Below are 14,623 nucleotides of genomic sequence, written 5' to 3'. Positions count from 1 at the left end.
TGGGAGCTTGCTGTGCGCAATTTGGCTGCCGCGTTTCCCACATTACAGCAGTGACTACACTTCAAAAGTACTTCATTGGCTGTAAAGCACTTTGGGATGTCCGGTGGTCGTGAAAGGCGGTTAAGAAGGCAAATGGTATGCTGGCCTTCATTACAAGAGGATTTGAGTACAGGAGTAAAGAAGTCTTACTCCAATTATATCTTCTTTCTTCTTAGGCAGTCCCTCAGAACCACGGATGACTTGCTTCCACATTAAAAATGTGTTCACAGGTGACTGATGAGTCCAATGCGGGACCTACAGTCTCTGTCACAGGTGGGGCAGATGGTGGTTGAAGGTGCGGGTTGTTGGGGTGCTTGGGTTGACGTACGCTCCTTGCACTTGGCTTCCGCTTGCTCCTGGCGAAGAGACTCGAGGTGTTCGGCGCCTTCTCGGATGCTTCTTCTTCACTTTGTGCGGTCTTGGGCCAGGGATTCCCAGGTGTCGGTGGGGATGTTGCACTTTTTCTAAGGAGGCTTTGAGGGTGTCCTTTTAGCATTTCCTCTGCTCACCTGGGGCTCTCTTGCCATGCCGGAGCTTCGAGTAGAGCACTTGTTTTGGGAGTCTCGTATCAGGCATGCGGACGATGTGACCCATCCATCGGAGCTGATCGAGCGTCGTCAAAGCTTCGATGCTGGGGATGTTGGCCTGAGCGAGAACACTGACGTTGGTGCGCCTATCCTGCCAATGAATTTGCAGGATCTTGCGGAGGCAGCGTTGGTGGTACCTCTCCAGTGCACCTCAAAGCACTGGAGAGGTACCACCAATGCTGCCTCCAATTATATAGGGCCTGGGTGAGACCACACCTGGAGTACTGTGTACAATTTTGGTCTCCTTACCTAAGGAAGGATATACTTGCCATAGAGGGAGTGCAACAAAGGTTCACGAGATTGTTTCCTGGGATGGCGGAACTGTAGGATGAGAGGATATTGAGTAAACTTGGCCTGTATTCTCTTTAATTCAGAAGAATGAGAGGGGATCTCATTGAAGCATACAAAATTATTACAGGGCTTGATAGGGTGGATGCTGGGAGACTGTTGCCCCTGGCTGTGGAGTCTAGAACCAGGGGCCACAGCCTCAGGATAAAGGGTCGGCCATTCAGGACTGAGATGAGAAGAAATTTCTTCACACAGAGGGTGGTGAATCTTTGGAATTTTCTACCCCAGAGGGCTGTGGAGGCTCAGTCATTGGGTATATTCAAAACAGAAGCCGATAGATTTCTAACTAGTAAGGGCATCAAGGGATATGGCGATAGGGCTGGCGAATGGAGTTGAGGCAGAAGATCAGCCATGATCTCATTGAATGACGGAGCAGGCTCGAAGGGCCGAATGCTGCTCCTATTTCTTATGTTCTTATAAATACACGTCTATCTTTCTTATTGTGTCCAATTCTGGGCACCGCACTTTAGGAAGAATGTGAAGGCCTTAGAGAGGCTGCAGAAAAGATTTACCAGAATGGTACCAGGAATCAAATCAAATCAAATCAAAAATCAAAATCAACTTTTATTGTCATTGTTAGTGCACAAGTGCAGTACAACGAAATGTAGGCTTGCGGCTCCCGAGAGTGTACATTTGGATTAAGACATTTAAACATTCAACATACATTTGGCTTGTAGTATATTAACATAAATATAACCATATTTGGGACTTCAATGAGGGACTTCAGTTATGTGGAGACTGGAGAAGCTGGGGTTGTTCTCCTTGGAGCAGAGAAGGTTAAGGGTAGATTGACCAGAATGGTACCAGGGATGAGGGACTTCAGTGATGTGGAGAGAGCGGAGAAGCTGGGATTATTCTTCTTGGAGCAGTGAAGGTTAATGGGAAAGTGAGCCCCCAACGTGCGGACCAAGTGATCTACAAGGTTGACGTCACCAGCTTGTTGTAAGAAAGACAGACCAGTCATTGAAGTCACAACGGTTTTATTCAGGCCTGGGGAGAACCTCTCACGTTGCTGTGTGAGTCCAACTCCCACAAGCCGTTCAAAGATACACATATTTATACGCACACTTTGCCAGCCACACCTCCTCGGAGATCCAATCAAATTAAAGTTTACACATTACTCACTATCCGGGATTGGCTGTTCATACAAAGGTAACACATAATGTAAGTTTCGTTTCTCTGTAAATGAGTCATGCCTATCTTGTTCTTGCAAGTTTTGTTTCTGCAAGTCAATCATAGGTGTGGTTAACATTCTGTGTCTTTGCCCGTTATAAACCTGCTTTTCTGCAGGTGAATCATGTCTGTCTTGCCCTTTTTATGTCTAATTTTTAATATCTTACTTCAGTTGTTTACTAAATCCTACAGGTACACGCTATCCTACACTGATGTCACACTAACTGGCCTGTAGTTCCCTGTTTTTCCTCTCCCTCCTTCCTTGAATAACGGTGTTACATTTGCGACCTTCCAATCCGCTGGGACCGTTCTAGAATCTAGGGAATTTTGGAAGATCAAAACCAATGCATCCACTATCTCTTCAGCCACCTCTTTTACAACCCTAGGATGTAGGCCGTCGGGTCCAGGGGATTTGTCGGCTTTTAGTCCTATTAGTTTTCCTAGTACCTTTTCTCTACTTCTATTAATGACGTTAAGTTCCTCACCCTCATTACACCCTTGGTTCCCCACCATTTTGGGTGTGCTTTTTGTGTCTTCCACTGTAAAGACATATTTTTTTAACTTTTCTATTTTCTTATTCCCCATAATAATTTCTCCTGCCTCAGCCTCTACGGGGCCAACGTTTACTTTTGCTACTCTTTTCCTTTTTACATACTTGTAGAAACTCTTACAATCTGCTTTTATATTTCTTGCTATTTTTCTCTCATTCTATTTTTTCCCTTTTTATCAATTTTTGGTCAACGTTTACTGGTTTCTGAAACTCTCCCAATCCTCAGGCTTACTATTATTCTTTGCAACATTATAAGCTTCTTCTTTCAATCTAATGCTATCCTTAACTTCTTTAGTTAGCCACGGTTGGATCACTTTTCCCGTGGAGTTTTTGTTTCTCAATGGAATGTATTTTTGTTGAGAATTATGAAATATTCCTTTAAATGCTAGCCACTGCTTATCTACCGCTATACCTTTTAATCTATTTTTCCAATCTACCTTCGCCAACTCGCCCCTGATACCTATGCAATAGGCTTTATTTAAGTTTAAGACTCTAGTTTTGGACTGAGGCAAGTCACTCTCAAAATTAACGTAAAATTCTATCATATTAAGATCACTCTGCCCCAGAGGATCCTTTACTATGAGATTGCTAATTAACCCTGTCTCATTATACAACACATGATCTAAAATAGCCTGTTTCCTGGTTGGTTCCATGACATATTGTTCTCGGAAACTGTCCCAAATGCATCCCATGAACTCATCCTCCAGACTGCCTTTGCCAATTTGATTTGTCCAGTCTATATGAAGATTAATGTCCCCCAAGATTATTGCATTACTTTTGTTGCAAGCTCCTGCTATTTCTTGATTAATATTCTGTCTAACAGTTTAGCTACGGTTAGGGGGCCTTTATACTATCTGGTTTTTCGCCTCTCCCGGGAGATCACATGGGTTCGGGTGGATGCAGAGTGATAGAAGATTTGAGGTTAGGATCAGATCAGCCATGATCTTATTGAATGGTGGAGCAGGCTCGAGGGGCCGATTGGCCTACTCCTGCTCCTATTTCTTATGTTCTTATGTTCTTATACCCCTACCAGTGTTTTCTGCCCCTTGTTATTCCTTCGCTCCTTATTCTACTTCCTGATCTTCCGAGTCGAGATCCTTTCTCGCTTCTGTTTTTCAAAATAGCGGCCACGGGATCTTTTACACCCACCTGAGAGGGCAGACGGGGCCTTGGTTTAACGTCGCATCCGAAAGATAGCACCTCTGACAGAGCAGCTCTCCCTCAGTACTGCCCTGGAGTGTCAGCCTAGATTACGTGCTCAAGTCTCCAGAGTGGGACTCAAACCCACGACCTTCTGACTCTAGAGGTGAGAGTGTCCCCCACTGAGCCGAGGCTGACCCCTCTTAAACTCCAGCCTAGTTACTGGGGTTATTATCAGCATCTTCAAACCGCACCCCGCCACCCCTCCGACCCCGTAATTGCCATTATTAACACAGAACAGTCCTTCATGTGATTGACAGCAGAATGGGACCAGTGCGCTCAGGTGTGAATTCGCTGGTGTCTCAGCAGGTGAGTTGAACTGGTGAATCCCTTTTCACACACTGAGCAGGGGAACGGCCTCTTCCCGGTGTGGGTGAACTGGTGTTTCCGAAGATTGGATGAGTGCGTAAACCTCTTCCCGCAGTGAGAGCAGCTGAGTGGCCTCTCCCCGGTGTGGATGTGTCGATGGTTCTTCAGGCCCTTGGAGCATTTGAAACTCTTGTCGCAGTCGGAACATTTAAACAGCCTCTCGTCAGTGTGAACCAGCTGGTGCTGCCGCAGAGTGGAGGGACGAGTGAATCCTTTCCCGCACTCAGAGCAGGAGAATGGCCACGCGTCAGTGTGAACCAGCTGGTGTTCCCGCAGAGAGGAGAGACGAGTGAATCCTTTCCCGCACTCGGAGCAGGAGAATGGCTTCTCGTCAGTGTGAACCAGCTGGTGTTCCCGCAGAGTGGAGGGACGAGTGAATCCTTTCCCGCACTCGGAGCAGGAGAACGGCCTCTCGTCAGTGTGAACCAGCTGGTGTTCCCGCAGATAGGTGAGACGAGTGAATCCTTTCCCGCACTCGGAGCAGGAGAATGGCTTCTCGTCAGTGTGAACCAGCTGGTGCTCCCGCAGAGTGGAGGGACGAGTGAATCCTTTCCCGCACTCGGAGCAGGAGAACGGACTCTCATCAGTGTGAACCAGCTGGTGTATCAGCAGGGCGGAGGAGAGAGTGAATCCCTTCCCACACACGGAGCAGGTGAACGGCCTCTCCCCGGTGTGAACTCGCTGGTGCAGTATCAGTTCGCTGGATCTTCTGAAGCCCTTCTCGCAGTCGGAGCACTGAAAAGGTCTCTCATCGGTGTGAACACGCTCGTGTATCAACAGGTTGCAAGACTGGTTAAACCTCTTCTCACAGTGAGAGCAAGCGAATGGCTTCTCCCCGGTGTGAACTCGCCGGTGTCTCAGCAGGGCGGATTGTTCAGTGAATCCCTTCCCGCACACTGAGCAGGTGAATGGCCTCTCCCTGGTGTGAACTCGCTGGTGTGTCAGCATGTTGGATGACTGAGTGAATCCCTTTCCGCACTCGGAGCAGGTGAACAGCCATTTCACGGAGTGACTGCGTTGATGAGTCTCCAGCTCGGAAAGGCAACTGAATCCTATCCCACATTCCCGACATTTGCACGGACTCTCCTCGCTTTGGTTACACTTGTGCCTCCCCAGGCTGCACCTTTGGTTGAATCCACGTCCACACACAAGACACGTGTGCAGTTTGTCTGCACTCTGATTGCTGCTTTCCGCTTCCATATGTCGATGATATTCAGGTCCTGATGAATCGAGTGACTCTGTCAGATCTTCATGTGAAGTTTGCGTTAAGCTGCCCGTCTGCAATTCCTCCCCTTGCAAGAGACAGTAAAAGAGGTTTATATAAGTAATTAATGTAAATACAGGAGAGAAAATAAAGAAAGACTGGCCTTTATACAGCGCCTTTCACGACCAATGGTTTTACAGCCAATGAAGTACTTTTTGAAGTGTAGTCGCTGTTGCAATGTGGGAAACACTGCAGCCAATTTGCATGATAAATAATGGCCAGGACACCGGGGATAACTCTCCTGCCCTTCTTCGAAATAATGGGATCTTTTATGTCCACCGGAACGTCTCTTCCGAAAGACGGCCCTCCGACAGTGCGGCGCTCCCTCAGTACTGCCCCTCTGACAGTGCAGTGCTCCCTTAGTACTGTCCCCCCGACAGTGCAGCGCTCCCTCAGTACTGCCCCTCCGACAGTGCGGAGCTCCCTTAGTGCTGCCCCTCCAACAGTGCGGAGCTCCCTCAGTACTGTCCCTCCGACACTGCGGAGCTCCCTCAGTACTGTCCCTCCGACAGTGCAGCGCTCCCTCAGTACTGCTCCTCCGACAGTGCTGTGCTGCGCTCCCTCAGTACTGCTCCTCCGACAGTGCAGCGCTCCCTCAGTACTGCCCCTCTGACAGTGCGGTGCTTCCTCAGTACTGCCCCTCCGACAGTGCGGCGCTCCCTCAGTACTGCCTCTCCGACAGTGGGGCGCTCCCTCAGTACCGCCCCTCCGACAGTGCAGCACTCCGTCAGTACTGCCCCACCGACAGTGCGGCACTCCCTCAGTACTGCCCCTCCAACAGGGCACCGCCCCTCCGACAGTGCGGCAGTCCTTCGGCACTGCCCCAGACCGTCAGCCTAGGTTTATGTGCTCGAGTCCCTGGAGTGGGGACTTTGAACCCACAACTTTCTGACTGAGAGACGAGGGTGCTCCCAACTGAGCCACTGGCTGGCTCTCAAGGTCTTTCACATACTTGCTAAAGTGCGGTGGCTGGGGGAATTGTCACAGTCCCTTTAATCAGAAGAACACACGAGAGGGGGGAGGGAGTCCCTTTAAATGTGGAGGGGGCGGGTGTCCCTATAAATGTGGAGGGGGCGGGTGTCCCTTTAAATGTGGAGATAGTGGTTGTCCCTTTAAATGTGGAGGGGGTCGGTGTCCCTTTAAATGTGGAGGGGGTGGGTGTCCCTTTAAATGAGGAGGAGGTAGGGAGTCTCTTTGAATGTGGTGGGGTTGGGTGACCCTTTAAATGTGGAGGGCCTGGGTGTATCTTTAAATGTGGAGGGGGTGGGTGTCCTTTTAAATGTGGGGGGGGGGTTGGGTGCCCCTTTAAATGTGGAGAGGCGGAGCCGCGCATGCTCATTCGGCCCCCTCACCGCAACACCAGGCTGCCAGTGCGCCTGCGCGGGGCCTCCGGGGAGTCGGCGGAAGGCCGGGCCCGGAAAGAGGCGGAATCAGCGGCCGGGGTAAAGTGTTGGGGAATCGATTTAAATCGAGGGATGGGGGGGCGGCGGAGAGCGAGATTATAAAGTAAAATTCGAGAAAAACCAAACCTGAGAGTCGGGCGGACGGGACCTCCGCGGACGCCGGACGGACCGGATTGATCCGCGCGGGGTGGCGGAGTGAGCCGGAGCAATGTGATTCTGACTGACGGGAGCGCTGACCAATAGGAAGAGGGCTGAACTGGGCGGCCTGGTCCTCCAGCCAATGGTGGCGCGGCAAGGGGGCGGGACCTGGTGGCGCGGCAAGGGGGCGGGACTTCCCTCCCCGGCGCTGGTGGGCTGGGGCCCGATTGTGACGTCATCAGATGAAGAGGCCCATTCAGGTGGATGGAGGCTGGCCCGGGCCTGTGACTGACGGGAGCTCTGACCAATAGGAAGAGGGCTGAGCTGAGAGTAGTGAACTGGGCGGCCTTGTTCTCCAACCAATGGCGGCGCGGCAAGGGGGCGGGCCCTGGGTCTCCAGCTCAGGTGCGCTGGGGTCGATTGTGACGCTTTGTCCCCAGGTGAGAGCAGCTCAGTCAGCACAGAGCTGGGGCTGGAACCTGGGAGAGGGGCCGCGGGCCTGGCAAAGGGGCACAAGCTTCACAATACAAGCTTCTTTCAAATGCAAAATTGTTTCCTACAGACTGCCTTGGTCACTCTGCAAAAAAAACTTTAACAATTCATCATAACTCCCCTGCTTTAGGAGAGGCGTAGAGTGCAAAAAGCAAGGAAGTTATGATGAAACTGTGTAAAAGACTGGAGTCAGCTGTGGCTCAGTGGATAGCAGAGTCAGAAGGTTGTGGGTTCAAATCCCGCTCCAGGGACGTGGGTTCAAATTCCGCTCCAGGGACTTGAGCACATGAAGCGTTTCCTCTGCCCTCCTGGGGCTCTCTTGCCATGCCGGAGCTCCGAGTAGAGCGCTTGTTCTGGGAGTCTCGTATCGGGTATGTGGACAATGTGACCCATCCATCGGAGCTGATCGAGTGTGGTCAAAGCTTCGATGCTGGGGATGTTGGCCTGAGCGAGAACACTGACGTTGGTGTGTCTATCCTGCCAATGAATGTGCAGGATCTTGCGGAGGCAGCGTTGGTGGTACCTCTCCAGTGCACCTCAAATCACTGGAGAGGTACCACCAACGCTGCCTCCAATTATATAGGGCCTTGGTGAGACCACACCTGGAGTACTGGGAACAATTTTGGTCTCCTTACCTAAGGAAGGATATACTTGCCATAGAGGGAGTGCAACGAAGGTTCACGAGATTAATTCCTGGAATAGCGGGACTGTCGTATGAAAATAGATTGAGTAAACTAGACCTGTATTCTCTTGAATTCAGTAGAATGAGAGGGGATCTCATTGAAGCATACAAAATTATTACAGGGCTTGATAGGGTGGATGCTGGGAGAATGTTTCCCTTGGCTGGGGAGTCTAGAACCAGGGGCCACATCCTCAGGATAAAGGGTAGGTCATTCAGGACTGAGATGAGAAGAAATTTCTTCACACACAGGGTGGAGAATCTTTGGAATTCTCTACCCCAGAGGGCTGTGGAGGCTCAGTCATTGGGTATATTCAAAACAGAAGTCGATAGATTTCTGACTAGTAAGGGCCTCAAGGGATATGGCGATAGGGCCGGTGAATGGAGTTGAGGCAGAAGATCAGCCATGATCTCACTGAATGGCGGAGCAGGCTCGAAGGGCCGAATGGCCGACTCCTGCTCCTATTTCTTATATTCTTATATAACTGCAAGTCTATCTTTCTTTCTTACTGTGTCCAATTCTGCGCACCACACTTTAGGAATGATGTGAAGGCCTTAGAGAGGCTGCAGAAAAGATTTACCAGAATGGTACCAGGGATGAGGGGCTTCAGTTATGTGGAGAAGCTGGGGTTGTTCTCCTTAGAGCAGAGAAGGTTAAGGGGAGATTGACCAGAATGGTACCAGGGATGAGGGACTTCAGTTATGTGGATAGACTGGAGAAGCTGGGGTTGTTCTCCTTAGAGCAGAGAAGGTTGAGAGGATATTTGATGGAGGTGTTCAAAATTGTGAGGGGGTCTGGACAGAGTAGATAGAGAGAAACTGTTCCCATTGGCAGAAGGCTCGAGAACCAGCGGACACAGATTTAAGGTGATTGGCAGAAGGTCCAAAGGGGACGTCAGAAAAAACTTTTTTACGCAGTGAGTGGTTAGGATCTGGAATGCACTGCCTGAAAGGGCGGTGGAGGCAGATTCAGTTGTGGCTTTCAAAAGGGAATTGGATAAGTACCTGAAGGAAAAATATTTGCAGGGCTACGGGGAAAGGGCGAGGGAGTGGGACTAGCTGAAGTGCTCTTGCAGAGACCCAGCACAGGCTCGACGGGCCGAATGGCCTCCTTCTGTGCTGTAACCATTCTGTAAGTCTAATGGGACAAGTAAAGAAACAAAAGAGGAGTTTAGAAGAGGTGTAAATGGGAAATGGCAGAATCATCATCAACGACTGCCATGTGGAAAAAATAGGCAGCGGACCTGCGAGGGAGCACCAGAGGCCCGACCAATCCAGGTTCCGGGAGAGAGGTAAAAAGTAATCCAAGTGTGACGTCAGCAGGAAGCAGGTAAGTGATTGGTTGGTGAGTATTTCTCTCTTTTTTAAACTTTAACTCTGTTTTATAGTTTCTAAGGCCTCTCTGGTGTAGTGGGGACTGTTGGTAAACTATTTAACTGTAGTGTAATTAGTGGGATTGATTGATTTAATTTAAACTCAATTAATTAAAGGGTAAGTCATGGCAGGACAGCCCAGCCCCGTGATCTGCTCCTCCTGCGAGATGTGGGAACTCAGGGACACTTCCTGTGTCCCTGACAACTACATGCGCAGGAAGTGCACCCAGCTGCAGATACTGACAGACCGCATTGCGGCACTGGAGCTGCGATTGGATGCATACTGGAGCATTCACGATGCTCAGGACATCGTGAATAGCACGTTTATGGAGTTGGACACACCGCAGGTAGAGGTTGGACAGGAAGAAAGGGAACGGGTGACCAACAGGCAGAGTACTAGGCGCAGGCAGGTAGTGCAGGGGTCCCCTGTGGCCATCCCCCTCTCCAACAGATATACCACTTTGCGTACTGTTGGGGGGGATGGCTTATCAGAGGAAGGCAGCAGCAGCCAACTTCCTGGCACCAGGGGTGGCTCTGCTGCACAGAATGGGAGGAAAAAGAGTGTTAGAGCTATAGTAACAGGGGATTCAATTGTAAGGGGAATAGATAGGCGTTTCTGCGGCCGCAAACGAGACTCCAGAATGGTGTGTTGCCTCCCTGGTGCAAGGGTCAAGGATGTCTCCGAGCGGCTGCAGAACATCTTGGAAGGGGAGGGTGAACAGCCAGTTGTCGTGGTGCATATAGGCACCAACGATATAGGTAAATAGCGGGATGAGGTTGTAAGGGGTCGTTTTAACGAGCTTGTGGTGTGCGAGATCGGTTTTCTGATTTCACACTGCTCGTGAGTGGTTCCGAAGCGCTCCCCCCTCACCGGTTCTAGACACTGGGCTTATTGCCAGACCACCTTGATGTGTTGACCCAACTTGTGACTCGGAAGACAAATGGATCAGGTGAGACAAGATAAGTTTTAAATCAAAGGTGTCTTTATTTTTAAGGAGAATAAAACATAGAGAATGAAGAAACAATGCAGACAAAAATCATGAACACGCCTCTCAATGGGAACTAAAATTTAACACACAAGAGTTACTTTGACTATCATAATACATCAATTCTAGATCAGCGATATAATAAAACGGGGGTGGAGAAAGCGCACGGCACAACGAAGGATGAATAACACTCCCGAATTACAAAGCCCTTAATATTAAAAACCCTCCCGTCTCTACAGTATACCTCAACTAGATCAGCTAGGTGGAGTTGGGCCTCTATGCTCACCAGGGTTTTTAAAACTGTCCTTGACCTTGATGCTCCTGTATCGTCCGGGATCTCCAATCTTCCTTATGGGACCGGCTCCTGAACCTGCTCTCCTGCTCGAACTTGTAGGCCCTCCGTGCTCCTCGAACCGTAATCGAACCTCTCCACTCGCTCTGCCTTTGATCTCGTGTCTGTGTGAAACTGTGTTTTATGATCTCCAATCTTCCTTATGGGACCGGCTCCTGAACCTGCTCTCCTGCTCGAACTTCTAGGCCCTCCGTGCTCCTCGAACCGTAATCGAACCTCTCCACTCGCTCTGCCTTTGATCTCGTGTCTGTGTGAAACTGTGTTTGTTTTTTTAATGTCTCTTTTCCCCCAACAGTTATACTGTTTTCTTGCCCTTATCTTGGCGCCAAATCAGGGGTTTTCTTTTGTTAAAGTAATGGGCAGGCTGCTTTGACAAAAGCGGGTACTTTATTTTAATGTCTTGTAAATGAAACTAATGGGATCTGTCCTGTGTCCCTCTGAGTTTGGTACAGATAATAGGTTTTATCTGTGCTCTGCGATTTCAGAGATGGGTTTGCGTTTTGCTAGCAATTAACACACCTTGAGGTGTAAATACTTTTATTTTGACTTCGTTACTACTGTAACCATTTTACCATATCAATTGCAGTCAGTTCTGGAATTTTCTAATCGGTGGTGACTCAGGTTTCTTTAAGATACTGCAGTGGTATGTCCTTCTGAAATGAGTCATGTGATCTGCCAACTCCATCTTGTGTTCATAAAATGTGGCCATTTCAGGGGTTTTACAATGTAGAGTGTATTTTCCTGGATTTTTGCGAATCCTACAGTCCTCCCTGTGATACAATGGACATCTCAAATCGTCTTTTGTATCATGAATGTTTTAGGGTGAGCATAAATCCGTTCCCCCCCCCCCCAACTGACCTTCCCCGTAGTTTACCTGACTATGGAGTGTACCTCGCACATGCACTTTCCTCATCCCGAAAACGGAGTTGAGTAGATATCCCCTACCAGAGAAACATTTATGCTATGTACAGACTCACCTTAGAGTCATAACCCGACGCAACACAATCTTTGTTATAATACACCAAAAAACAGATGGAATAAAAAGATTTAGCTACACAGGCGAGTCCCCGTTTATGCTGACATAGTGGCCCCGCCAATTCTGCTGACTAGGGAACTCCCTGTCGTGTCCCTTCCTCCTACACTGGACACAGACGTGACCGTAGACGTGAATCCAGGATGGTTTGTTGCCTCCCTGGTGCCAGGGTCAAGGATGTCACTGAGCGGCTGCAGGGCATTCTGGAGGGGGAGGGTGAACAGCCAGTGGTCGTGGTCCACATTGGTACCAACGACATAGGTAAAAAGAGGGATGAGGTCCTGCAGCAAGAATCTAGGGAGCTAGGTGAAGGATTAAAGAGCAGGACCTCAAAGGTTGTAATCTCTGGATTACTCCCGGTGCCACGTGCTAGTAAGTATAGGAATAGGAAGATAGAACAGATGAATGTGTGGCTAAAGGGATGGTGCAGGGGGGAGGGCTTTAGTTTCCTGGATCACTGGGTCTGCTTCTGGGAAAGGTGGGACTTGTACAAGTCGGACGGTTTACACCTGAAGCAGAGGGGAACCAATATCCTTGCGGGGAGGTTTGCTAGCACTGCTGGGGAGGGTTTAAACTAACTTGGCAGGGGGTTGGGGTACAGAGTGGAGCTATAGTAGGGGGTGATTTACAGCCAAATACAGAGGGAAAAACAAGTCAGCTGGGAAGGCAGAGCAAATATGTGAAGGCAAAAGAGAATATGGCAGGGCTGGAAGGCATTTATTTTAATGCAAGGAGTCTTGCAAATAAGGTGGATGAACTGAAGTTGTTGTTGAACACATGGGAGTACGATATTGTTGCTATCACGGAGACATGGTTGAGGGAGGGTCAGGACTGGCAGCTCAATATTCCGGGGTATAGAATCTTCAGGCGAGACAGAGGGGGGTGTAAAAGGGGAGGGGGTGTTGCAATATTAATTAAGGAGTCAATTACTGCTGTAAGGAGGGATGATATATTAGCGGGTTCCTCTAATGAGGCCATATGGGTAGAACTTAAAAACGAAAAGGGGGCAAGCACTTTGCTGGGAGTGTACTATAGGCCCCCAAACAGTCAGGGGGAGATAGAGGAACAGATATGTAGGCAAATCTCAGAAAAGTGCGAAAATAATAGGGTAATAATAGTGGGGGATTTCAACTTCCCCAATATAAATTGGGACAGTCAGAGTGTGAAAGGCTTAGAGGGTGCAGAATTCTTAAAGTGCATCCAGGAGAGCTTTTTGAGCCAACATGTAGAAAGTCCTACAAGAGAGGGGGCGGTACTGGACCTAATTCTGGGGAATGTAGCCGGGCAAGTGGTGGAAGTGTCAGAAGGAGAGCATTTTGGCGACAGTGACCATAATTCGGTGAGATTTAAGGTGGTCATGGAAAAAGACAAAGACGGCCCGGAAATAAGGGTTCTAAATTGGGGGAAGGCCGATTTTAATATGATAAGGCAGGATCTGGCCAAAGTGGACTGGGAGCAGCTGCTTATAGGAAAATCCACATCAAAACAGTGGGAGACTTTCAGAAGGGAAATAGAGAGAGTACAACGCCAACATGTTCCTGTAAAGGTCAAGGGTGGGACCAACAAGCAAAGGGAACCTTGGGTGACAAGGGATATACAAAAATGCATTAGAAATAAAAGGGGGGCTTTTGGCAGTTACAAAAGACTAAAGACGGAAGAAGCCCTAGAGGAGTATAAAAAGTGCAGGGGCATACTTAAAAAAGAAATTAGGAGGGCGAGGAGGGGCCATGAAATAACACTGGCGAGCAAAATAAAGGAAAATCCTAAGATGTTTTATAAGTATATTAAGGGCAAGAGGATAACCAGGGAAAGGGTGGGGCCCATTAGGGACCAAAGTGGCAACCTGTGTGTAGAGCCAGAGGATGTAGGCGGGGTTTTAAAAGAATTTTTTGCATCTGTGTTCACTATGGAGAAAGACGATGCAGACATAGAAATCGGGCAAGGGGACTGTGACATACTTGAACATATTAGCATCGAGAGGGAGGAGGTGCTAGCGGTTTTAGCAGGCCAAAAAGTGGATAAATCCCCAGGCCCGGACGAGATGTATCCCAGGCTGCTGTGGGAGGCAAAGGAGGAGATTGCAGGGGCTCTGACACAAATTTTCAGAACCTCTCTGGCCACAGGGGATGTACCAGAGGACTGGAGAACAGCTAACGTAGTACCATTATTCAAGAAGGGTAGCAGGGATAAACAAGGGAATTACAGGCCAGTGAGTCTAACATCTGTGGTGGGGAAATTATTGGAAAAAATTCTGAGGGACAAAATTAATCTCCACTTGGAGAGGCAAGGATTAATCGGGGATAGTCAGCATGGCTTTGTCAAGGGTAAATCATGTCTGACAAATCTGATTGAATTTTTCGAGGGGGTGACTACGGGGGTGGATGAGGGAAATGCTGTGGATGTGGTTTACATGGACTTCAGTAAAGCTTTTGACAAAGTCCCGCATAGGAGACTGGTCAAGAAGGTAAGAGCCCATGGGATCCAGGGTGCCTTGGCGCGTTGGATCCTAAACTGGCTGAGTGGCAGGAGGCAGAAGGTGATGGTCGAAGGTTGCTTTTGTGACTGGAAGCCTGTGTCCAGTGGGGTACCTCAGGGATCGGTGCTGGGTCCCTTGTTGTTTGTGATCTACATAAATGA

General features: G+C 49.1%; 2 protein-coding genes across 2 annotated transcripts in view; both read right to left on the bottom strand.

The window, feature by feature from the left end:
* The window catches only part of LOC147118294 (proteasome activator complex subunit 1-like), a 1,298,587-nt gene that overhangs the window by 707,529 nt on the left and 576,435 nt on the right, over nt 1-14,623 (bottom strand). The window lies entirely within an intron of this gene.
* Nucleotides 1,519-7,120, bottom strand: LOC147118304 (uncharacterized). The gene is made up of 2 exons (XM_085984367.1): nt 7,060-7,120; nt 1,519-5,558 (listed from the first exon to the last, which is right to left on the bottom strand). The coding sequence occupies exon 2, from the start codon at nt 5,464-5,466 to the stop codon at nt 4,177-4,179; it is 1,290 nt and encodes a 429-aa protein (XP_085840493.1). The 5' UTR covers nt 5,467-5,558; nt 7,060-7,120; the 3' UTR covers nt 1,519-4,176.

Source organism: Somniosus microcephalus, chromosome 4 (genome assembly GCF_052327205.1).
Source record: "Somniosus microcephalus isolate GS21.2 chromosome 4, FLI_Smic_1.0, whole genome shotgun sequence".
Taxonomy (NCBI): Eukaryota; Metazoa; Chordata; class Chondrichthyes; order Squaliformes; family Somniosidae; genus Somniosus; species Somniosus microcephalus.
Note: the sequence above shows the minus strand (reverse complement) of the source record. Positions and strands in the feature narration are given on the sequence as shown.